Here is a 23533-nt window from a genome sequence, read left to right as displayed (position 1 = left end):
AGAGAGGGCCCGGCTGCCAGTGCAGCCCCGAGGCCCCGCCCGGGAAGGGAAGCGGAAGCGCGGCAGACGCGGAGCTTTCCTGGGTGATGTCCCCAGACCGGCGCCGACCGGGACTCTCTGTCCGGGCGGGGCTGGCGGCGGCTCTCCGGCTGTGCCCGTGAGTGCGGTGCGGTGCCGGGGGCACAGCCCGGCCTGCGCCGGGAGGGCGCGGCGGGAGCCGGGCGGGAGCCGCTGGATGCTGGGCGGAGTGCGGTGCTGGAATCCCAGCTGCGAGACGTGGGACGGGAGCGGCGGGAGAGGCAGGTTCTCCTCCCAATACGGGCACGGCGGTGCGTCCCGGGCGCTGGGGCCTCGGCCCCCGCTCGCAGCACTCTGTGCCCCATTCCGAGCCTGACAACCCCTCGGGGCCGCCTCCGCCGCGGAAGCGCCCGGCAGCGATCGTGCCGGAGATACCCCGGAGATCTGCGCGCCCCGCTGCGCCTGCTTCTTGCTGCCGTGGCCAGACCCCTGGTTTGGCTGTTTAGCAGGGGGAAGATGCTGTTGTAGACAAGCTTCGGCTGGGGCCAGTGTAGCGCGCTTACCTTGCCTTTCTCTCTCATTGTCTTTCCTCCTAGCGAAAATCTTACTTAGATGCTCTTGCGGCTATTTTTGTCCTAGTGTCAGCCTAAATTACCTCTTAGTGTGAGCTTGGATGCTTGGTTGTTTTGTTTTGTTGTGTTGTTTTCCTCTGGCTAATGAATGTACTTAGTAAGTTGCGTTTCACAATTACTCCTTGTGAGTGCGATCGTTTTTAAATTATTATCAATTATGAGCCTGCGAAAGGAGTTAAGTAGTAGGTGTGTAGGTGGCAAATTGAAGATACGTGGTATGTTTGCGCTAGTTTAATTCACTACAGTTCAGTAGTCACTGTGGAAATCAAGAGCCAAAGCATTGCCTGTTGGAAGCTGAAAAGTGAGTATTGGCACGTTTGAGCCTTCATCTAGCAACCAGTGTTATCTCAAAATCAGTCAGATGGCAGAGTTCAGTCTTAAAATTCGCTGTGCCAGTGTTCAAATTTACAGCTTTACTCTTTCTTGCAAAACTGATTTGCGTAAAGGGGTTTTGTGCCTGAGTGCATGACTGTGAGAACTATGTGACAGTAAGTCTCGTTTGCAGTAGTTCAGAATTCACTGAACTGCAAGGGCTGTATTATTCGGGGAGAGGGAGGGGTTTTGTTGGTTTGTCTGTAATGTTTGAGGGTTTGGGGCGTTAGGGACATTGTGGTTTGGGAGCTCTGTCTTTTTTCTTTTTTTATATAAGTATTTACCAGTTTCTCTGAAAGAATAGATTATACATTCCCCACTACAAATTTGCTTTTTGTCTAGATAAAGAAATAATACTTTTCAGAAAGACAGTTCCTCTCTGCACTTGGGAATTTGTTCTCACTATTTCTAAAATTCAAGATCACAAGTCATTTGGATCAATTTAGTAGAGAAGATGTTTCCACATTGAATTGTTGGAAGAGGTTTGTCTTACTACGAGTGTCTGCATGGCGTTATTGCATACAGGTAACAAAAGAGGGAGTGTTTGAGTAGGAAATGTGTTTTTCTATTGTCTGCTAGCTGTTATTGCATTGCAGTCTTGTGAAAGGTCTGGCTTCACGGGACAATTACTTTCAGTGAACAGCTGGTGACCTGGTTTGATTTTTTTTTTTCCCCGTTTAAAGCACTTGGAAGACTCCAGTGAAAATTGGAGTGTGACAAGTTAGCAGAGGAAGGGAGTTGCGTCCGTTCCATGGATCCCTTGGGTGCTCCTTCCCAGTTTGTGGATGTTGATAGCCTGCCAGGCTGGAGTGATGCCTATGAGGCCAAGCAGCTGGATTGCCACCAGAGTTCTGTTGAAAAAGCTCGAGTTGATGTTAGATCACCTTTTCCATACAGGAAAGACATCAATGAAAAAATAATCTTGTGGTAAGTTCAGCATGGCTCTTGTGTGTCAGTCGTCACTTCTCCATTTACTGCAGGATCCATATCTTCATGTAATGATCACTGCTGTAGAATAAGGCCTCTAAATCCTCTTTTCTTGAATCAAATATTACAGATCTGGGAAGAAAATAATCTTCTTGTTCACTATAACTTTGAAAGTCTGGGATTTTGCTCCGCCATAGGTTGTGCTCATAGGCAGTCCTTGATGGAGCAGACTGGAGCTGTACTTCCTACTGTGATACTGAAGGCTTAGTATCAAAACCTAGTTGGGCACATGGATATGAAATTTTTATTTTAAAAAATGTTTGCTCTCTACTAGTTTTTTCCTGTATTTGCTGGTGTTATTCTGCCTTCACTTTTCTGTTTTAAATCAGTATTTCTTTCCTGTGGCTTGTTTTTGGCTCTTCCTGCCTCTCCTTCCTCCATTCTGTGTTTTGTCTCCATGACTTTCTTCCAAAATCTATTGATAAAGTGTAGTGTGCTATACTTACTCCACCAGTGTTTCTTTCCTGTAACATAGATACTTGAGCCTGCTCTTTAGATTAATAACTCTTAATCAGTGTGAAGGGAGAAGGATTTCTCAGGGATGCAGATTCAGGGATCAACCTGAATCTCTTCCTGGTTAATATATGCAGGAGATGGGACTGTTCATGGATTTTTCTGAACTCAATTAAGTAAAGAAAGAGAGGAGTAAAAGGTTAAACGTCTCTTACGGCTTAGGAAAAACGTGTGGAATTTCAACCATTAGTTTCGTTCCTCTCTGTTCGTGGGAATCTTTATTTCCCTTCCTATGCTCTTTGATCCCAAAATTCCTGATGGCTGCTGCTGTGAGAAAAAGCAGGTCAAAGTTCTGCTACGCTATTGTCTCTTATGCATCTGTGCCTTGTTTATCTTCTGCATGTCTGATCTTTGGACAGCAGAATGAACATGATCCACTTGAGGGTTCAAAATTTGGGAACCAAGGAGAAGAAAGCTTGTCCAGCTGCAGTCACTCTACATCCACAGTGGTCTGAGGAACAGCAGCTGTAAGGTGCCCTGGATAGTCTGTCTGCAAAAATAAAGAAGTATATTGAAAAAAAATGGTTAAGTTTTGAAAGTAATGTACACAAAGACTGTACTCTTATCCCTAAGAGAAAATATGTGGGTTTTTGGAAGTGTTACAGTCCATCAGTTTAACAAGCTTCTTTGCGTGTTTGCTGCCTGAGCTGCCCTACATACAGCTACAGCACTGTCTTTTCTACAAACATCCCTCAGTTACTGCTTAGGCTGGAACTCTTTAAGGAGCTGATGTTTTGCATGCAGCCTGTCTTCATCAGGTAGAGCCGAAAGATGATTCGGCTTGGTGAGCACATCAGGGTACATTACACTCTATGGGCACTGGAGTCCTGTTAATGCTTTTCCTGTAACTCAACATTTCCTTGCTTGTCAGCACTGATTTGAGAATATTTTGCTTAGTTGTACATTCAGACTGCGATAAACTGTTTCCTCAGGAAAGGAGATGTCGCATTACTGAACTGCACGGCCATCGTAAACACCAGCAATGAGACTCTCACAGATAAGAACCCAGTGTCTGAGAGTATATTCATGCATGCTGGGCCTGACCTGAAGGATGAGCTCCAGAAGCTCAAAGGTAAGTGGCCAGAGACAGTTTTATCTTATTGAAATCTCCTGTCCTTGCATAGTACAAAGCATTGGGGCACAAGCGAAAAAGGTAGCTCTTCCCCCAGCCCCCAACAGCTGGTATTAACATGAAGGAAATGGGGGAAACACCTGCAAATCTAGTCTCTTTTTGCTGTTGACATTATAGATAATTGAAAGTCTGTTGCAGATACTTTAGTTGATGAGCCCTTACTTTGTGATACAATACTTCCCATTGCTATCTGAAGCCACTTTGAGCAGTTAGCTTATCAGAGCTTTTGCTCAAGGGACCTGTTCTATACATCTTGAGATTTTATCCTGTTCAGTGTGTATATATGTCTGAAAGACAGAAACTGAAGTTCACCAGTGAAGAAATTAAGTGGATTCTGTCATGCACTTCGTGTATCCTCTTTCAGGGTATTAATATACACACCATCTTTCAGAAAGATATGATAATAATAGATGGATTGATAAAACACTGCGTGTCTAAATAAGGTCTTTGTGACTTCTTAAGTTGATTGGTTCGTTTGTCTCTTGTGTACAACAAATTACTTTATTGGAAAGCTACAAAAGCAGCCCTAATGCAAGGCTATTCTAGAAATGGATGAGGTTTCCCTAGAGTCTTTATTAACAAAATTTATTGCTGATAATGGGAAAAGAATACTCAGCCTCTTTTTTTCCTCATCTAACACGTACTGGGAATAAGAATTTCCTTATTTTGTATGTGACAAACAAGAGTTTATAGTTACGCAAGGTCATACAGAAGTCTAATATGGTTTACAGATAAAAATTCACATCTCTAGGAACTATGGTACTGAACTAAGTTTTGAGGTCTCTGTGTGGTACTGCTCACTCTGCATAACAGCTTGATCTCCTTACATCGTTACAAAATGGATACAGAAGAGCCAAATTTCTAATATAAACTCTCAGTAGCTTAAATTATAATTTAATAGAAATCCTGTTTCTATAAAATCATCCTTTGCTGATTCAGCTTGGGTTTTTTTTGAGCAACCTAGAAATAAAACAGGATGGAAAGTAACTATTTTCTAAAAGAGCGAAAATTCAGTGTGCTGTAGGTGGAAATTAAAATACCATCAGTGCTCTAGAATAGTTAGGACCCTACTATATATGCCAGAACTCTTCTAAAATACACTTGGGTTTCTTGTGTGCCCTGAGAGGTGGGAAGAGCGGGACTGCATTTCAAGGAGTCCTAAAGTCAGAGATCTGTCAGCTCTGTAGGGAGTTGTTGTGCTCAGCTTCTTAAATTTAGCCTTTTACCTGCTGAGTTATGCATAGTTTTGCATCTTCTACCACAGTGAAAACACTTTTGTCTTCTCCCTGTAATGCATTTTGCAGGTTTACAACTCCCTATGAAGGCATTTCTCTTTTAATCTTGTTCCAAGAGCTTTATGGAAATCAGTTCTTCTGTGACACCCTACTGACATGTTGTGTGGAGGAGGAAAGTGAGGCTGGGTTACAGATTTGGCACTTGAGCACCCATAGTGTATTTGTCACAGTAGCAGAAGTGGATGGAAAACTTAGTTAAGAAATCAGTTTAGGATTCATTTGTCACCTCTGCTTCCTTTTTGCTCTCTTTTCCATTTAGCCTTGACATTTTTTCATTGGAGAACGTTTGTGCTGAAAAAGTAAAAATGCATGGTCTATGTTATAAAGCTGTAAAATGTATTTTCAGTTAGGTCTCTCCTAGATTACCAATGCTACATCTGCTTCCCTGAATTTATTGGTTTCCCTGCAGAATTCACAACTATACCTCAATCAAACTTGCTTCATTATTTTTTTTTAGAAGTTTTTTCTACAGGCCTTTGCTTGCTCTTCACTGATTGTAAGGTGCAGAAGAAGAAAAATAACTTGATATCTGATACATTGTTTTGGGTTTGGCTTTACTTTTTCCATATTGTGCTTATTTAATTGCTCTCTTGAGCTGTCTTAGAGGCTGTGCAGGAATTCAGAAGAGTATGCTTAGTTTTAGTATGGTGTCTTCTTCCTTTTCATTAACCCAGAATAAGCATGGTGGAGGTCTATAGAAACTAATGATGTGATTTGTTGGATAAAAAACTTTACAAGATGCTGGCTTCAAGGCGGCGTGTGGTTCCCATTAAAAAGATATGCTTGAAGTTTTGGGCAAGGAACATTTTCAACCTGGAGTGTCTCCTCCCATAAAATATGCTTTAATACATGTTGATAGCTTGCCTGAGGGCTATGAGGAAAGAGTAGAGTGGGAGAGATGGGCGTCCCTGTTCTCAATGGGCAGCTTAAGTCAAGCTCCTGCAGCACTGCTGCCTGAAGGATGGCTGCAGCTGCTTCTTCCTGTCTCATTCCCAGGTTATGGGCACCAGCAACCTAAAAGAAGATCAGGTTGAAAGCTAATCCAATGAAAATACTGGTTTTCAGTCAGATCAGAAAGCAGAAGTGCAGCTGTACAAGCAGAAGGAAGAAGGTTAGAAAATACTTGTCTTTGAGGTCAGGGAAAGAGAGAGACTAGAAGTACTACTTTAGCTGTTCAGAACTGGAGTGGACTAGATTTCAGTGAAGAAGGGGAAGTTGAGCAGACTTTTCTTCTGTGTGCTGAAGGAAAAACACACTTCAAACACAGAATCTGTTCCTAGAGTCTGTAACTGGGTGGTGCTGTGAATGAAACAATTAGATGTATTGCTTGAACTTCCTTTCTTTGAGACTAGACAACTAGTCTGTCCAGATTGTATGAGCTGCATGAGGATCATATGTCTGCCTTGTGGACATGAAGAAACTTGCAAAACAAAGCAAGCTATCTCATTCTGGGAGCATAAATTAAACAAGTGTATTATCTCTTCAGTTTTAATAGCTTTGCCAAGGACCGGTTCGTTTGATTAAGGAGACTTGTAGTAATTTTATCCAAAAAGCGGTCTCCCCAAACCAAGTTGTTAAATTCAGAAGGACTTTTTATTGCTAGCTGTATGTATGTGCATCCGTTCTCTGCACATTATTAAATCATTGCTTCCTTTGCTCTGTAAGTAGTGTAGTAAGCACTGCAATTAAGACAGAATTTCTAGCAATATCTGGTTAGCTCTTATATGCATAGTTTTAAAATTGAGAGGAATAAGCAGAGTTATCACCTCCTCAGCCTGACTAGGTGCTAAGCAGCTGGTATGAGATAGGATGCTATCCTTAATATTTGATGTCTAAAATACCAAAGCCCATGTATGAAGTGGAAGGCTTGAATACTTCTGGCTTTCTTACCATGACATGTACACTTCCCCTCATGTTTTATTTATGCCAGGCTGCAGGACGGGCGAGGCCAAGCTGACGAAAGGATTTAACCTGGCTGCACGTTTCATCATTCACACGGTGGGCCCCAAGTACAAGAGCCGGTACCGCACAGCGGCCGAGAGCTCCCTGTACAGCTGCTACCGCAACGTCCTGCAGCTCGCCAAGTAAGCACAGCTCACACAGGGGGGGCCAGCTGGGCCACAGCTGTCCTGGAAACTCGGCTCTGCACAAAGATCTCACCTCTATGAATGTCTTCTCATGTATGCTAAGTCTGGTTAAGGACATGAGAGCACAAGTGGCTTCGTGGTGTGCTGCATGCCTTTGGTTATCTCTGCTGTGGTGTACATAAAATGTGCAGAGACATCTGGGCTGGTTCAAGTCGTGAAACGGCTAGAGCTGTGCAGCATTCAGTTCCTCAAAGGAGAAACATTAATGATTGCTTTGGGTTCTATGCTGCAACAAGTCTTAAATAAGCTTGCTCTAGCAGCAACTTCACATGTGTCTGCAGCCATGTGGATACACCCACAGGCAGATCTGACTGCTGTCAGATCATATGTTTGGTTTCTCTGCCCTTGTACAATGGACAGCTAAAATTCTGAGTCAGAGTATAAGGTTACTTCTAAATCTACAGTTGCAGCAGCTGGGTTTGTAGTTTTTCCCCTTTCGTCTGCGGTATTTTCTACTTCCTCTTAACTAGCAGGGGTTTTTCTTCCTATTTTTCTGTGTTCTGTTCTTCTCCTGTGACAACTGTTGTAGTGGTAACAGTCACAAAATATGCCTGAGCAAGAGCAATGTCAGAAAGCATACCTAACAATTTTTTAGGGTTGGGAAGATCAATTCTTCCAAGATTGGATTTTGTGTTACAGTACAATAGTAACTATTTCATACTCAAGATTACAGTTATGGTTTTTAGCATGTGCCAGTTTTGTTCTGCCTCAGAAGTTACAAGCAAATTCAGGCCTGGATTGAAACACATCAAAATCTATTTTAAAATTCTTATACTTCTGCTTACTGAATGTCTTTCAGTCAATCTGTTTTCTAGACTACCTTTTGATGTTTGTGAAATTGTCTACTATCTCTGAGCTTGCTCAAATTCCTTTGATTACTGTTGGCAACAGCTCTGCTTTTCTCTTTTGAAAATGTGGCTCAGTGCTAAAAGCATCTTACTGGTCTTAAAGTATGTGTCACTCCATTCTGATGGTTGTCTAATCATACCTAAGATGAGTAAGCCACCTTGGCCTGTGTCCAGACCTCTAACAAAACAAAATCATTAATTGAGTGAAGAAACAGGAGTGTGTATGCAATGAAGAGCACCTTCTTTTTCCTTCCTTCTCCTTACTGTCAGTCCTAAACAGGAACAAAAGTATTTTGAGCAAGGATTGCAGGGAGTTTGAGGGAAGAACTTCATTCAGGATTTGAGGAACTGTAGGAACAATGTAGCTAGGCAGAAGGTAAGGTAATGAGGTAGAAGGAGAAATCTGGAAACAAGCACCAGAGGAAGCAGTGGGGAATAATTGGTTCTCTCCTTCTCTACCTAATGATGGTGTGTGCATCTTGCCATGGAAGAATCCTCCTGCAAAAATATGAAAGAGGATTACTGCTGTTTAGAACCAGGGAAGAAATTCATGGTGCTCTCTTATTGTCCTGACAGGCACCTGTTCACACCTGGCTGTCTATTCATTTGTTTCTCTTTTTCTGGATTCCAGGGAACAGGCTATGTGCTCCGTAGGATTTTGTGTCATTAACACTCTGAAAAGATGCTACCCCTTGGAGGATGCCACCCACATAGCACTGCGTAAGTGTGTTGGCAAACAGCATAAACTGGATCTGAGCAGATCACTCTGACAGATTGCTCTTGAAATGGGGAAACATTTTTTTAGGGGTCTGTGGTTCATTAGAGCCTGTAAAAAGACAAGGCTTGGATCCATAGTTGATCAGAAAATGGAAGATAAAAACAAATTATCCTTTCTCTCAGTAAGGATCCCTGGGACTTCATCAGTAAAGATCCGTGGGAATCTCTGCTGGAACTTGCATTCTTCAGTATATTAATTTATAACCTGGAAAAGATGCTACAAGTGAGGTGGGAGTTTGCTGCATATAGAAATTTGTTCAGAACAGCCAAGATGAGGCTTTACTGTTGAATACTTATAGGCAGACTCGAGCAACAGTGAATTTCATCTGTTGTTTTAGTGTCATCAGCACATCCAAATGCAAAATTATATCCTTCCCCCACTGACCCACTCCTACAGGCTTCTGCCTTCGCATGCAAAATGATGGGCTGATTATAGGCAGAAAAACATTGAGATGATAATAGTTCCATGGAAACAACAGCTCGGAGAACTCAAAACAGCAAGCTAAGTAAGACACAGCAAAATTAAGAATGCTGTACAGTCAGTCAGTGCTTTGTTCACTCTTTAAAGCTGCACATTCAAAAAGAATATAGTAGACAGGGAAGTTGAGGAGGTCAACAAGAATACAAAAAGGCAAGAAATCGTGAAATGAGCTCAAGACGTTTTCAGACTGAAATATACCTGACTTGAGGGGGAGTGTGATAGATATCTGTAAACTCCTGAGTGGCATGGAAATGGCAAAAAGGAATCAGCTGTTCACTGTCTCCCAGAATAAGAACCATCGAACCATGCCAGTGCAGAACAAACAAGGGGAAATGGTTGTTATGCTTGTTATTTGTTTTATGGAAATTCATACTAAAAAGCACTACTAAAAGTTTTCAAATTTCCTTGTGCTCAAGAGGAAACTATATTATGGAAAAAAGGAAGACCACTGAAAACAAATCAGAAAACATCCTAGGTTGAAAATAAAGTACAGAAAAATGCTCAAACAAGAATATTATATACACTTGTATATATACTTATATACTGGTTCCTACTTTCCACCATCTCTTTTGGCTTTTTCACATGTTCACATACATTCAGAACTGTTTGCTGTGAAACTACACAACTGCATTTTTTGTGTAAAGTAATATCACAGGTCAACGCACTTGCACAGGAATTTGTGTACAGTAGTACACAGGAAGCATTTGAAAATAGCTCCTTTTTTCCCTCTGCTGTTTCTTCAACTCCCACAAAAGTGTTCTCTGTAGATAACTCCTTTTATTGCTGTCTTCTGTTGTAGAGAAGACCTTCAGAGACCTTCTCTGTGTGCTACTTGATAAAATACTACCATACCAACCAATTTGTTTGGACGCTTTCTCTCATGATTTACAAATAGAATTTTTATATGCCCGTTTGGCACACTGACGCCAGAGATTTTGTGTTGCTGAGCCTGCCTTGAACTAGCATCTGCTGTAGCTTGCTTATATTACTTTGCTGATAACTTAGGGCACAGTGACTTGTTCTAAGAAAGTCTGGTTTTAGCAATTTGCGCAGGACTGTCTAAAGGAAGGATTTGGCTTGATTTTTCAGGGCCATTGAATCACATTTCACAGTCTAAGGAATGACTAGTAAGCTGAAATCAGAGAGTTTTATTCTCTATTTATGTCTTTCTCTAAAGTCAGCATCAGGAGAGAGTGGAGATGGAACTTCCAATATGCCCAGCAACCCATTTGGTGTATTAAACCACCACTTAATCCACACTTGCCTACAGCCTCTGGAGCTATTTGGTATGAGGAGAGGTGTATCTCTCTTCTGCACTCTGAGTTCTTCACTTGCAGCTGTGTGTGTATATTTCTCCTTCCATTTTGCTAACTACATTTAATCTGCTTCCTTGCAGGCACAGTTAGGAGGTTTCTGGAGGTTCATGGAGAGACTCTGGAGAAGGTGGTGTTTGCTGTCTCTGAGCTTGAAGAGGTATCTGTTTGGCATTCATTCCACCAAAATTCCTGGGCATGATTGATCTTCTCTGCAGCAGTAAAGCTGGATTTGGATTTCCCTTTCAGATCACATAGACTTTTGGTCTGGCAGCATCCTTCTGTCTCCTTCTTAGCATAGCCTCTTTTCCAGAACTGTTCACACTCTTAGCAGTCACTCTGGACACCTTGAGAATCTTTCTGCATCTGGCTTCTGTATTGCTGAGCTGTGGACAGGGAGCAATAGGGGAGGTGATAGCCTGCAGTTGTGCTGGATGCTATCTGTTAGCAAGAAAGGAAATTCCTCACACACAGTTGCCTCCTTACGCAAAAATATGCTTGAAGAGGGCCAGTTCAGCATCCCTACAGATCACCTACCAAGATCTGAAACACTGCTTGCTGGCTTGTTGGAAAAGCAAACTAGACATGATCCGTGTTCTGAGAGATGCAGGGAGTTTGAATATTGACTTTCCTTGTACATTGAATTTGTTCCTGTGCAGAACACGCACGCTGTGTTCAGGTTCTATGGAACATGGATAAGGAAAATAACTAATTTGTTGGGGGTCATAAAACTGCTAATCAGTTGGAGAGGACCCAGGAAGTAATGTATTCTATAGAGATTTTCACTATTTTTCTTCATGTGAGGAGGGATTTTCTTCTTTGGTTGGTGCTTTTTCTTTTTTCCCAGGTAGATCACTAAAGGTGATTTGTGTAGTGGTGGATTTTAACATAAGCAACATTTGCTGAAATCTGTTGCCTATGCATATTTTAATTTCATTACAAAGCCAAAGTATCTGCAATCTACCTGACTTCATGCAGGTTTTAGCAAAGCCCTCTCAAAGTCATTTGCCAGTGTGGCAAAAAACCCCAAAAAGTTAACCTTTATCAAGGTTACTTGATAAAGTATTCCCAGCTTACAGCCCAAAGTAACCACTGAGGGAGGCAGTACTTTGCCTCCAAACTGCTGAGAAGTTCTCTGCTACAAAGGCAAATGCTGTTTAAATGAAGAGCACGGATGCGTGATAGACCCTTCACACATTTTTCTTATTTGTGTAGGCCACTTACCAGAAATTGCTGCCTCTGTATTTTCCGAGATCGCTGGAAGAAGAGCTCCAATCCTTGCCTTCCCTCCCTGCAGATATTGGCAATGCAGAAGGGGAGCCAGTAGTACCAGAGCGGCAGATCAGGATTACTGAAAAGCCAGGCATTCCAGATGGTGAGTTTGGAACTGGACTTTGGACTAAGCATCTCTCTGTGAGAAAGTCAGTGGGAAAAACAGAAAAGGAAGGACAGAGATGTTTTCCTACCTCAATTCACCTAAGTCAGGTGGTAATGATTCCAGTTCTGAAGCTGCCTCATTGGATTCCTGTGTTCCCCAGCAGTAACTGCAGTAGAGCTGTTCTGTCTTTTCCTTTCTTGGTGGAAGAGATGGGTAGTTCATTCCTTTGTAAATTTTTTCCCCGAAGTGAGTAGGATCTTTGAAGGTGTTTTTGCAGAATCTTGTGCAGCCCCTAACTGAAAAAGGTATTATGGTTAATGATCTGTCTTGTGTATTAGCAAAGTGTTGTTTATGTATTAGTAAATGTTGCCTCAAGTTATACGATTCTATTGTTACAGCAGGAATACAGTGCATCCAACTAGTAGATGGGCAATGAAAACTAGCAAAAACTCCCTAATAAAATAACTAGAGGAACCCAGAGATCAGTGTCTGGAGGTGGCTATCAAAGTTCAGTGGAAGTCTGTTTGTAAAGAGATTGCCTAGATGTCAGGGTCGGAGGTGAGATACATGTAGCAAAACATGTACACAGCAGACACATTCTGCCTTACTTGTTAAGCAGTGATGTGCAAGTTTCACATCCTTAAACTATCCAAAGCAGATAACTTGGAATTAATTTCAAGTTTCTGCTTTTGTATAGCCAGTTGACTGAATAAGGCTGAATATTTGATATTTGCTACTGTGGCTGATCCGTGTGAGGTGTTCAACCACTGGCTAATAATTTGTGAGATTACTGGATTTGCATAGGTAAGAGTGAATTTGTATAGTGGAATCCTGCACTCTTGTTCCATTGCTACTATAGCATGTCATGCTAAAAGGGGAATCTTGGTTCCTGTCCAGATTGCCCAGAGAGACAGTCTCGGAAGTCTTAGCAACATGCCTGGATGACATCAATTCAGTGGAGCATTCTGGTATTGTCACCAGCAAGTGAGCCTGTGTTCTTCTATTTCATCACCCAGTCGTGTTGTAAACAGTACTATAAAAATAGCTACACTCAGATCACTACAGCGTTTGTTCAGCAAGTGTCAGTGATACAAGAAATGAGCCCTTTCTACAGTACAGCTTCTAAACTGAATAAAGCTGCAGCATCTGTGCCTCTGCATGCTAATTTTTCCCCTTTTGACAAGTGGGATGACTGTAAAGCTCAAGTAGGATCCTGTAAAGCTGAAATCACTCTCTCAAAACTTGTTTTTCAGGAGAGTAAACCCTTTGTTATGAGCTGATAACTAGGACTTCCCAGTTAGTTTCCAGGCAAACCTACATTTTATGGGAGTGGTTCTCAACTACCTGCTGTGATCTGGTGAGGTATCAGAGCCGCATCATGGTACCTTGGGTGTTTTTGTGTTCATCTGTAGCATAATGACTGTGTTGTTTCACTGGGAAATGTACCAGTTCATCAGCAGCATTGCTGTCCTGTACACAGCCCAAACAGTTTGTACTATCTTTGTTTTTACTGCAGATGCTTCAGATGAAGAGGGTCTGGAGGCAGATTTGTCTTTCATTGGGTCCCATGCTTTTGCCCGCATGGAGGGAGACGTTGATAAACAGAGGCGCCTCATCCTTCAGGGACAGTTGTCAGAGGCAGCATTGCAGAAACAGCATCAGAGGAAGTGAGAATTTGTTTGTGCCTGTAAATATTTGTGTTAGTTAGGGCCAACCCTTATGAATGATGGGTTTGTTACCTGTAAAGCCTCATCTTCTAGCAGCAAATACAGATAAAGCCTGATGTCACCCTAGATTGATGTAGTAGCCTCTTTGGCCTGAAGGAGGAAGGAATGGTAAGGTTGGAGGAAAAGGAAAGCTTGTGATGAACCCTTTAGCACACCCAATGAATCCAGCCAGCTGCCTTACCTGTTTGCCACGAGATGTCACTGTTGTCACTTTTTGTAGTCACTTTTTGTAGTGGGATCCCCTGCTTTTGATATTGCCCACTTGTTCCTGAGGCTCTGCGCAAATAGCAAAACACTTGTCTTCCATTTTAATAAACAAAAGAAGGCTCAAGCTTTCTTCCCCTCCCTGCCCTGGTAACCCTAACATGCATGATCAATTCTTTAGAAGGTATTTCCATGCTGGACACTTCTCGAGGCTCATTGTTGGCTTCTTGTATTGTCAGATGAGGCACTAAGCTGTTCACCAGTTGTTCATGAAATCGGTTGCTGCATAGTTGTGTTTGACATCTAGGCTTTTAAGGGAAATTTTCTTTTTTTTTTTCTATCTTTTAAACACTGACATATTTAAATGGAAAGACCTCTGAAATCCTTTAAGCCTAAATGTAATGCCACTATAGTTACTAGTTGATACATATTAATATAGATTAATTGCCCAAGTGAAAATCATTAGGTGTGTAACTAACACTTCTTTCTTTAAAAACTTGATAGTTGCTCCATCAGGTCAGAAAACAGCAACATCAGAGAGAGCTCAGAGAGAAAAAGCTTGTTTTGTCCTTCACTTTCCATATACCTCTTCAGTCTTGTATATATGTTAGCGGGCTGCTAATCCGAAGGAAAATTAGATCTGACCAGATGTTTTTGACTTTCTAGTTATAATCGCTGGCTGTGTCAGGCAAGAGCTGAAGACCTCTCTGACATTGCTTCTCTTAAAGCTTTGTACCAGACAGGTAAGTTTGGGGTGCTGAGGACTGATCTATGTTGTCTTAAAGTAAAAATATTTTCATTGGACTTGCATATACAATAGGTCATGCTGAAAGCATAGCTGTGTTTCTGGAGAGAAAATCTGTTCATCACTTTGGCTGAGCTCTTAGGCTTCATGAAAATCCAGAGCTTCTTTCGATCTTTGTGCAAAAACCAAGGTTGTGTGATACCTTCTGCTCAGTAGCTGCAAATTTCTATTCTTTTGTTTGCCTTAGACAAGGCTCTGTGGGCTGCAAGAGGTCCATGAGGCGTAGTCTTGGAATCTGTGCATTGGAGTTCAGAGCCTGGTTTCCAGGAAGAATTTTGCTTTGGTGGTAGAATTGCAAGGGAAGGGTTTTTTGAAGTAAAACCCCTGTAGTTATTGCATATTTAGGTAAATATGGAGTATTCGGGCAACATGAAATTGCAGTCCTTAAATTTCTCAGATGTGATACATGGGGTTTTGTATCAGAATAGGTAGAACTGGTATAGTGAGAGCAGTAGCTAAGCATATTTCCTCTGTTGGAAACCAGATGCATTGCGAAAGTTCTGATCGAGGCTCTTTCTCCCTGATTTGAAAGGACCCAGCTACAAAACCTGGCATGACTGAGAGAAGTTGAGACATCTTTCTTTCTTTTGTAGGTGTAGATAACTGTGGCCGCACTGTGATGGTGGTGGTTGGAAGAAATATCCCTGTAACATTGATAGACATGGAAAAGGTAAAGCTTTGTAAAACTAGAATTGCGTTGGTTACATATGAATGTTTTGGATGGAAAAGTCTGATTATAAGGATAGTTCAGTGTTAATACTAGAAACATCATTTGTAGAAGGCTTAAGATGTTAACTAGAAAGTATTTTTATAGGCAGATGAAAATATATACCCTTACAGAGCTATGTGTGCATTGGGCTGACACTTTTCAATGAGGCTATTTTTAGAAAAAACAGGGCTAGCATGGGCTCTTTTTTCTCCTCAAGAAGAAGGAGAGTTACCTTGCTTCCCTAACTGCCATGATGTGAAGAGTGAAACGTAATGAGTTGGATGTAGTTTTTCAGGGAAACAGCAAGAATGTATCTTCATCTGTGAGGTCAGATAAACAAAAGACTTCCAGTTTGTTACAGTGGGGTTGAAGACTTGGGATGTTGGCCTTGCATTTGTAGCTGAAATGTAATGCCATCCAGCCTCATGATGCCTGATTTTTAGATGAAATAAGGGAAGTATATTAAGATGTAATACAACTGAGAAAGAGTTCTTTGCAAATATAAATTTTGTTTCTTTCTGCCTTAGGCTCTTCTGTATTTCATCCATGTCATGGATCATATTGCAGTGAAGGAATATGTTCTGGTGTACTTCCATACACTCACAAATGATTACAATCAACTAGACTCTAACTTCCTGAAGAAACTCTATGATGTTGTTGATGCCAAGTGAGTGTCAATAGGAAAATAACATCTTCCTCTGTGCTATGCCAATATTTGTTATTCCCTGTATCTGGTTTCTCATTTATTTCTGAGAGAGACCTAAATAACTAACAAAGGCAAGAAGAAAAATGAGGTGTTTTCTTTCCTTCTCAAGTCCATCTTTTTAACCAGAAGTTCTGTCCTCTGCAATCTCCCTCTGGAAACTGTTAGGGAGGCACTCCTGTTGTCTTGTCTTTCACAATCCAGAGCTGGAGCTTTTGGGGACTGGCTTTGTTAAAGTGTGTTGCTGGTTGTGAGCAGAGAGGTTTGGGTAACAATGGCGGTCATAATTTGTCCTTAATTTTCTTTCACTTCCTACTTGAAAGACTGAAGGCTGTGATGTCTTTAACTGAAAAATAACTGTTTCTGCCTTTTTTTTTTCCTTTTCCCTTTATATTTACGTTTTAGTGTCTGCCCCTACATTAGATCTAACTTTGTAAAATAACATTGCAGGCACTTAAGAAAAACGGTCTCTTTTGACAGTTGGCTTGTGTAGGTGACCTTAGTTAGAATTCACTTTTAAATATTTTTTTTCTTTCTCTAAACCAGGTACAAGAGGAACTTGAAGGCATTGTATTTTGTCCACCCAACATTTCGTTCAAAGGTAAGGTAAATCTTACAAAAGAAGAATGTATCTTGCATGTTGGTGGAGTAGCATGAAGCCTGTAGCATGAAGAATGTGGAGACATATACAAAGTTCCCAAAATTAGGCAGTATCTTCTGGATCCACAGTCAGAACTTGAAATTCATCCCATCTGTGATCTAGCTGCAATCTTCCAGCCTTTGTGATAAGCTGAACCCCAATGCAGTGCACACTGTCTGTGCCCTGGTTTTTGTGGGCTTTTACCAGAGAGAGGTGGAAGCTTTGAATCTTGTTTCTTTCAAAGGGAAACATCTTGTCATTTTTCCTGCTATATGGCTGGCAGGGTGACAAACCATGACCAAACACTCAGGGAATTCTTTTTTGTGTAGTCCATCTCCGGGATATTTCACCTTTTCTTGCATCACAAGCGGTATCACATGTGTCCTGTGTGTCACCTCAGAGCTGCTCTGGGAAGGGCAGAGAGCAGTCTCAGGCAGCATTGAGATTAGTCAGGGTTAGAGTAGAGAGCAGCAAAGAAAGATAAGAAGAATGCCTTTGATGGACTGCAGAAAAAATCTGTTAATCCATCAGGAGACAATAAACCTGAACTTGTCATGCACTAAGTTAGTACCCTTGGCTGGAATCTGTGTAGGGCAACAGAAGATGGAGCTGGTTCCCTTCTGGACTTCACATCCACTACTCCTGTTGCAGCAGTATGAGTACTTCAGATGAACTAAGTGGAAGCAGCAGCCCTTCCTAGAATTTTTGTTTGTCCAACTAAAACAAAAATCTGATCCTCCATGTTCACATCAGATTAACCTCTGTGTTTATTCTGCTTTTTGTTGACATTAATCAATTTTGAGAAAATCATATGCCTGGAAAACACATCTGTTTGCACATGTTTAGCAAGAATTTTTTTTGACCGCTAAATTTCCAAAGAGTCCTTTCTTTGCCTGTGCGCAGCTGGGACACCATGAGTCCTGGAGCTTCCTTGTTTTTACGGAGATTAGACTGAGGCTTCCCAACAGCATAGCTTCCAGTTCCTGTTAGGTTATTAGTTACTGCTACAGGATGCAGATCAGAGGTCTGTGTCCTAGAAGTAGAGCTTCCAGCTCTGATGCTCATAAAAATGTAGGAGCTGGCATAGAACGTTACTAAGGTCACAAAGTTGAGTGGAACAGCTGAAGCTAGGAAGTACTAGTGTTTTAGATTCTCAGCAGCACTTCACTGCTTTTCTATACATTTCTATTTAGTTGAGAAACTTTTTTTTTTGGTTTTGGAGGATGACAACTCATCCTCACTGGTGTCTGTTGTCATCTTGTCTGTCCCTTTGGAGACTGCAGTGGGACTCAACAGATCTGTAGGCGAAGCAGATGGTTGGTGGGAAGCAGGGAGGGTGAGAGACACAGAATTCTCTAGCTTGCTGGAAATAGTATTGGTTTGTATCCTATTCTGGCAGCACAGCTGGAGGCAAAAGAGAATGTGTATCCATGTCTTTCTGCCAATCTTTTCTATAACTGGAAGGCAAGCAGGCTTGCTTCTGGTTGTTGCATGGACTGTCAGCTTATGAAACATGACAGTGAATATGCAGCAGAAAGCATGGTGAACAAGATGGCTGTTAAGAGGGAATGATTTTTCTCTCTCCTCCTTTCTTTGGCTCTTTCAGGGCTCTTGTCCCCATGGAAGATTGCTAGCTCAAAAGCTTCAAATTTCTTCAAAACTGTTTGACACATTCGTCTTCCTACTTGGATCACTTACTTCCTTCCCTAGAAGTAGTAGGAAATATCCCATGCCTCAAATTCAGGAGGAAGGCCTGTGCATTTATGTGGCTTCCCAAACACATCACCCTCCTACACAGATCTTCAATGTTTGGTATAAATTGTCCCTTTTACAGCAGGATTGAATCCTGGCACACTGGATGGCTGCCATCTGTTAGAGTCACTTTTGCTTATTTATGGGCTGAAAGGGATCAAGAGGCTTTTCATTATGTCTTTCGGAAAATCATATATCCCTAGAAAAACCAGCATAGTTCTCCATGTACTTGATGGTGCCAACGATTCTTTGTTTGGTTTCTATGTATGAAACTGTTGTAAACAATATGTTTTCTGAGGGTAATTGCCTGTCTAGCATATATGGAGTTTGGCATGCAGGGGGGAAGGTTCAGCAGTTATCCTAAAACTCAGAGTAATTGAAGCAGGGTGAGCCACTGTGCACACAGTGCTCCTGCCTTTCCTCATGCTTTGAGTTTTCTTGTGATCTATGAAATGGAGCTGTGCTTGTCGTGAAATCATAGTACAGATATCAAAAGTTTTGTAGGTTGGAGTGGCTCTTGCAGCATGAGCACTTCACAGCTGGGCCTCAGATCCAGATACCCATGAAGTGCCATCACAAGTTCCTTTGTACTCTTGCTTGCAAAGTTCCTCCTGCTTGTTTCTGATAAAGCTGCTGAAAGATAAATAAAGGGCTTTTGGAGGCGTTTTTATGTGAATCCTCTCAGCTCCCCTCTTCTGAGAGCTCTCCAAACAAACTTTTTCAGAACTTGTATTCTAAATTGAACTATAAATGGCTGGATCTGAAACAGTCTCACCCAGAGTAATTCTGTTTTCATTAATTGGCTGTGAATCAAGAATTTTTCAAAGCTGAAACATACCCAATGACTCAAATTAGATATTCATAATCATCATACTCCTTGTATTTATCATGAACAATTTTTGGTTTGTTTTTCTATAACGGTCCTAAAAGCAGTTTCTTGAGATCAGATACCAGTGGAAAGGTTGTTGCAAATCACTTACTTTTTTTTCTACACAAGATCCTTCCAATTGGAATAAAATTTCCCATATTTTAGTAAATTTCTCTTTGAGGTATGTCCAGATTAAAGAGTTTAGTGACACAACTAATCTGTGTTGCTGTTTTTTGTGGGAGACATCTCATACATTTTATGTGGGTTTATAGCTTGGCAGAGTGATCTTGACAGCCTTTTATTTAGATTTAGAATATCAGAACAAGAAAAATTAAGGGAAACTTCAGCGGATGTCTAGATTTTTAACTTTCTTTAGCTGGTCTGGTATAACTTACTCTACTTTCAGTGAATTAGCAGAGATTTGTTTTAATTTAAGGTTCCATGTCCTGTTACTAATAAGAAAATAGCTCCTCTTGTATTACTGTTTCTGTAACTTGTGATTATCAAGAATAGAAGTAATAGAAAAATTCTCCAGAAACATTTCTGGCCCCCTCCCTTCTCTCTGTGTTCCTGGGTAAGATGTCAAGCTACAGTGGCTTGTATAGAGAAAAGAAGGAGGGGAAAAAGAAAAAGCACTTTTCCCAACAGCAGTTTTTGTGATGGCTGAAAAAATATCCCCTATTAGGCTTTTATACATTAAACATCCATAGCAATTATGTTTAATGATTGTCATTCATAACACACCTTGAAATCCATGCTACTTTGGTGCAAGATTGAGAAGGCATTTTTCACTCATTAAACTGTCATTTAGTGTCATTTATAAGAGGTCTTGTTAGAATAATATAATTAATAATGGATGCCAGTAAAATCTGATCTGTCTCTCTGCTTTCTGCTAACATAAATCTCTAATTCTGCCCTCAAAATAATAAACCGATTTCAAATCTTCTGTTGTGTCCTTTACCTCCTTTTCTCTTTTTTGCTGTTCCTTTCTCATTAAAATAAGCTGTTTTGAGGAGGCAACACAGTTATTCCAGGACAGTTTTTAGGAATTTACTTTTTCTTTAACGTTATATTCAGGCAGATCATTTTTATTGACTTAATCTTAGAATTTATTTGAAACTCTTGCTTTCCTCAAGGCTTTTCTTGCAGTGTTGCTTCATTCCTGTTAACTTCCTGCCGTCAAAGCAAAATTATCAAACAGAATGATAGAATGGTCAAGGTTGTAAAGGACTCTGGAGGTCATCTGCTCTGACCCCTGGCTGAAGAAGAGTCAGCAAGAGCTGGTTGCTCAGGACCATGTGATTGATCCCTACTATGAGCAGGTCGTAGAACAGGTTTTTTCTTTTCCTTCAGTCTGTCAGGAAAGAAGTAGAAAATAAATAAACAATAAATAATACAGTACGTAATTTTGGAGAAGGTGGATTGAAAAGGTAAAGTTTGTGCTGTCGATCTCAGCAGTATTAGATTGCTGTCTTACTGGTCTTCAAAAACAAAAATTCCGTATCCTCTCTGTACCCAAAACAGACAGAGGTATGAATATTTAGAGTAAAATCTTGTAGAATAAGTTAATAGGTTTATTCTTGTATAGTTAAATTATTAAGGCTTTTATAAAAAAGGTGGTAAAACCAAAGCTCACTCAGACAACCCAAAGCAGAAGGGAGATTTCAGTACAATCTTTGAAAAGCCGAAAGTCTCCCTTTCTTTCACTCTAATTGGCCTTTCTTTCAAGTGAAAACTTGAATGTAAAGGGTGGAAAATGCTTCTGACAGAGTCAAATAGGTGATTTTCTGAACTGGCTAAACTTGGAGTGAAAACATGTCACTATACTGATGGATTTGGGGACAAATAGCAGAATAGCTGTCACTCTTGGTAGAAAGGGACCTTAAGCTGGCATTTGGGGGGGAGTGAGTGTAGAGTCAGAAAACACCAGCTTGAAGCTTTCAAGACACTGCTTGCTAGTAGTTGGTGGTGCATACTTCCTGACCTTGTGTTATGATTTCAGTATTTCAAGTTCAACTCGAGCCTGTTTCACTGTGGAGTATTACATTGAACTTGAAGGTTTTGAAGCAGCACCTTGTTAATTGGTTTTTGTGTGGTTTTATTTTCAGGTCTCAGCATGGTTTTTCACAACCTTTACAGTCTCAGGGCTAAAGGACAAAATCCACTATGTGGAAAGCCTTCAGCAGTTGTTCACAGCCATACCCCCAGAACAGATGGATCTTCCCCCTTTCGTCCTCGAGTATGACGCCAGGGTAAGTGACTGCCTGTGGCCACCATGGGTCTGTGCCCTAAGAGCAGTTCTTGTGCTGCTCCTGTTCTGCTCTGCAAGAGCTTTAAGGGGACTGACTTCCACATCTTAAGAATGGGGCGAAGGAAGAGGAAAGGTTCCTGGAGAGTCTGTGTTTTTCTGTGAGTAATGATTCTCTGAAATTTTTGTCTGCATCAGCCCAAGCAGAGGGCTTGGCTAAGGAGGCTGCTTTCCCATTAGAGCTGTCTCCTATGTGCTCATACTCTTCTTCAGCCAAGAACTGTAACATAACACACTAACAGCCTGTGGACAAGATGAAATTTGTGTTAACTCCTGTGTACCTTACACTGGCTGGAAAAAAGAAATAGTAGCTATTTCATCTTCTCTGCCCCACATACTAACAAGCATGCAGGAAAAGGAAAAAGAAAAAAAAACAGCAGGGAAAAGTGGAACAGTAGAAAGGTGCCCTGCCTTTTTACAGGACTCCCTTCCCTTCTGCACCTCAGGTCTCTAACCAAATGGTGGCATGAATATGGCTTGCATTGGCAAAATCATTCCAAAGACTGTGTGATGTAACTCCAAAGTAGTAGCCAGAGCTGTGTGTCTGCATTAGTAGCTTTGTCTGAGTCACTGGCTATGCCAGCATTCGTGGCTTCCTGCTGTCACAGCTTTGTCTTAATGGCAAAAGTTTAACTTGCACTTTCTGCTTAAAACACGGGCTAAACCAAGGCCTGTGTTTGCCTGTTTACCAGCAGAGTCCTCTCCTGGTTAAGCTGTGGCACTCACTGTACTCATGGAAGACAAAGCCAGAATACCTAATTATTTCTGCTTCTGTGGTACTATCACTGCACCAAGGTGTATTGGAGAAGACTTCTGTTCAACTGCTTATTCTGTTCTCATTGCAGGAAAATGGGCCTTACTATTCTTCTTATCCTCCATCCCCTGACTTGTGATCTGCAGTCCTGTGATGCTGTCAGTTTCCCATGGATACAATGACCTGATGCCTGCCAAAACATGTGCATTTACCCATGTACAGAATTCAGAGAGAGGGTTTTCCTCCCCAGCTCTGGTATTTTTTTACTGATGAGATATTTTCAAGCACTCAAACAATCACAGAACTTTATGCCACTGTGAACTGTACAACTGTTTCAAATATATTTATCCAATTGAAAAGCTGATTTAAAGATCACTAGATGCATTTGTTTGTTTTGTTGTTGTTCCTGCTGTTGTTTTTTGAAGCTGTTACATTATTTTTCTGAAGAGACTTTCTCTTTTCTGGGAAATCCTTCAAAAGCACTTGATCATGTTTTAACTGTTACTCTTTTCCAGCTCTGTTTGTAATACCCATTTCTGACTGGTCTGTACAAATACTGTGTAGTACCAACCTGACACATCACTCATCATATGGTCTATGTTTCACATCTTATTACTTTCCCTTTCTGTTAGCACTGATTACTTTAGTCTTGACCCAGCAAAACTATCTGGAATTGGGAATGCCATGTCTGCAGGCTGACAAAGCACTACAGCCAAGCCAACACTACTCCAGGATTTAGTCCCATAAACTGCTAGGTGAGCTAGGAGCCTTGAAAAAGTCCCTGTCAGTTTTCATTGGATGATGTGAAGGACCATGTCAGGATGCCACTACCCTCCCAATAAGAATAAAACTGAAAAACATTTGTAGTTTCTTTTCTCTAACTATACTCGTTTATGTTCTGCTTTGCCATGGCCGGATATGTATGTATAAGTGGATGCCATCTGCCTAAACTGTGCATGGAGGGAAGGGGGAAATGGTGGCTCCAACACCAACCTCTGGTGGCAGAGATTGTTTCTTGGAGGTATCAGTGCCCCTCTGATTTCCTGTTACACTGACACTCATCGATTTTTGACAGACTTGTTATATGCAAGAGAGCTTAGCCACGGCTTACTTGAACTGGAGGTGAAAAGTGTTTCAGGACTGCCTATGGAAAGCTAGAGGAGGACAAAG

At 41.3% G+C, this 23533-nt stretch overlaps 1 protein-coding gene across 3 annotated transcripts; it reads left to right on the top strand.

Moving 5' to 3' along the window:
* Nucleotides 1–18: 18 nt before the first annotated feature.
* Nucleotides 19–23244, top strand: GDAP2 (ganglioside induced differentiation associated protein 2). Of its 3 annotated transcripts, none has more exons than XM_014884191.2 (14): nucleotides 19–157; nucleotides 1706–1949; nucleotides 3455–3594; nucleotides 6880–7033; nucleotides 8576–8664; nucleotides 10599–10675; nucleotides 11731–11890; nucleotides 13410–13560; nucleotides 14491–14567; nucleotides 15223–15299; nucleotides 15866–16005; nucleotides 16588–16642; nucleotides 21410–21553; nucleotides 22455–23244. In XM_014884191.2, the coding sequence occupies exons 2-14, from the start codon at nucleotides 1774–1776 to the stop codon at nucleotides 22500–22502; spliced, it is 1488 nt and encodes a 495-aa protein (XP_014739677.1). In that variant the 5' UTR covers nucleotides 19–157; nucleotides 1706–1773; the 3' UTR covers nucleotides 22503–23244. The 3 variants fall into 3 exon arrangements, with proteins under 3 accessions (XP_014739677.1, XP_088015191.1, XP_088015192.1); XM_088159065.1 differs by having other exon boundaries at nucleotides 19–299; XM_088159066.1 differs by lacking the exon at nucleotides 19–157 and adding an exon at nucleotides 461–1547.
* The last annotated feature ends 289 nt before the right edge of the window (nucleotides 23245–23533 follow it).

This window comes from Sturnus vulgaris, chromosome 2 (assembly GCF_052056855.1).
Source record: "Sturnus vulgaris isolate bStuVul1 chromosome 2, bStuVul1.hap1, whole genome shotgun sequence".
NCBI lineage: Eukaryota > Metazoa > Chordata > Aves > Passeriformes > Sturnidae > Sturnus > Sturnus vulgaris.
The sequence above is the reverse complement of the archived record's forward strand: the minus strand, read 5'-3'. Positions and strand labels throughout refer to the sequence as shown.

Excerpts from the sequence above, each read along its gene's own strand:
- GDAP2 (XM_014884191.2), top strand. The coding sequence starts at position 1,774 with ATGGATCCCTTGGGTGCTCCTTCCCAGTTTGTGGATGTTGATAGCCTG. Across the intron at positions 7,034-8,575 it reads AACGTCCTGCAGCTCGCCAA|GGAACAGGCTATGTGCTCCG; the intron begins GTAAGCACAGCT and ends TCTGGATTCCAG. Across the intron at positions 16,643-21,409 it reads ACCCAACATTTCGTTCAAAG|GTCTCAGCATGGTTTTTCAC; the intron begins GTAAGGTAAATC and ends TTTTATTTTCAG.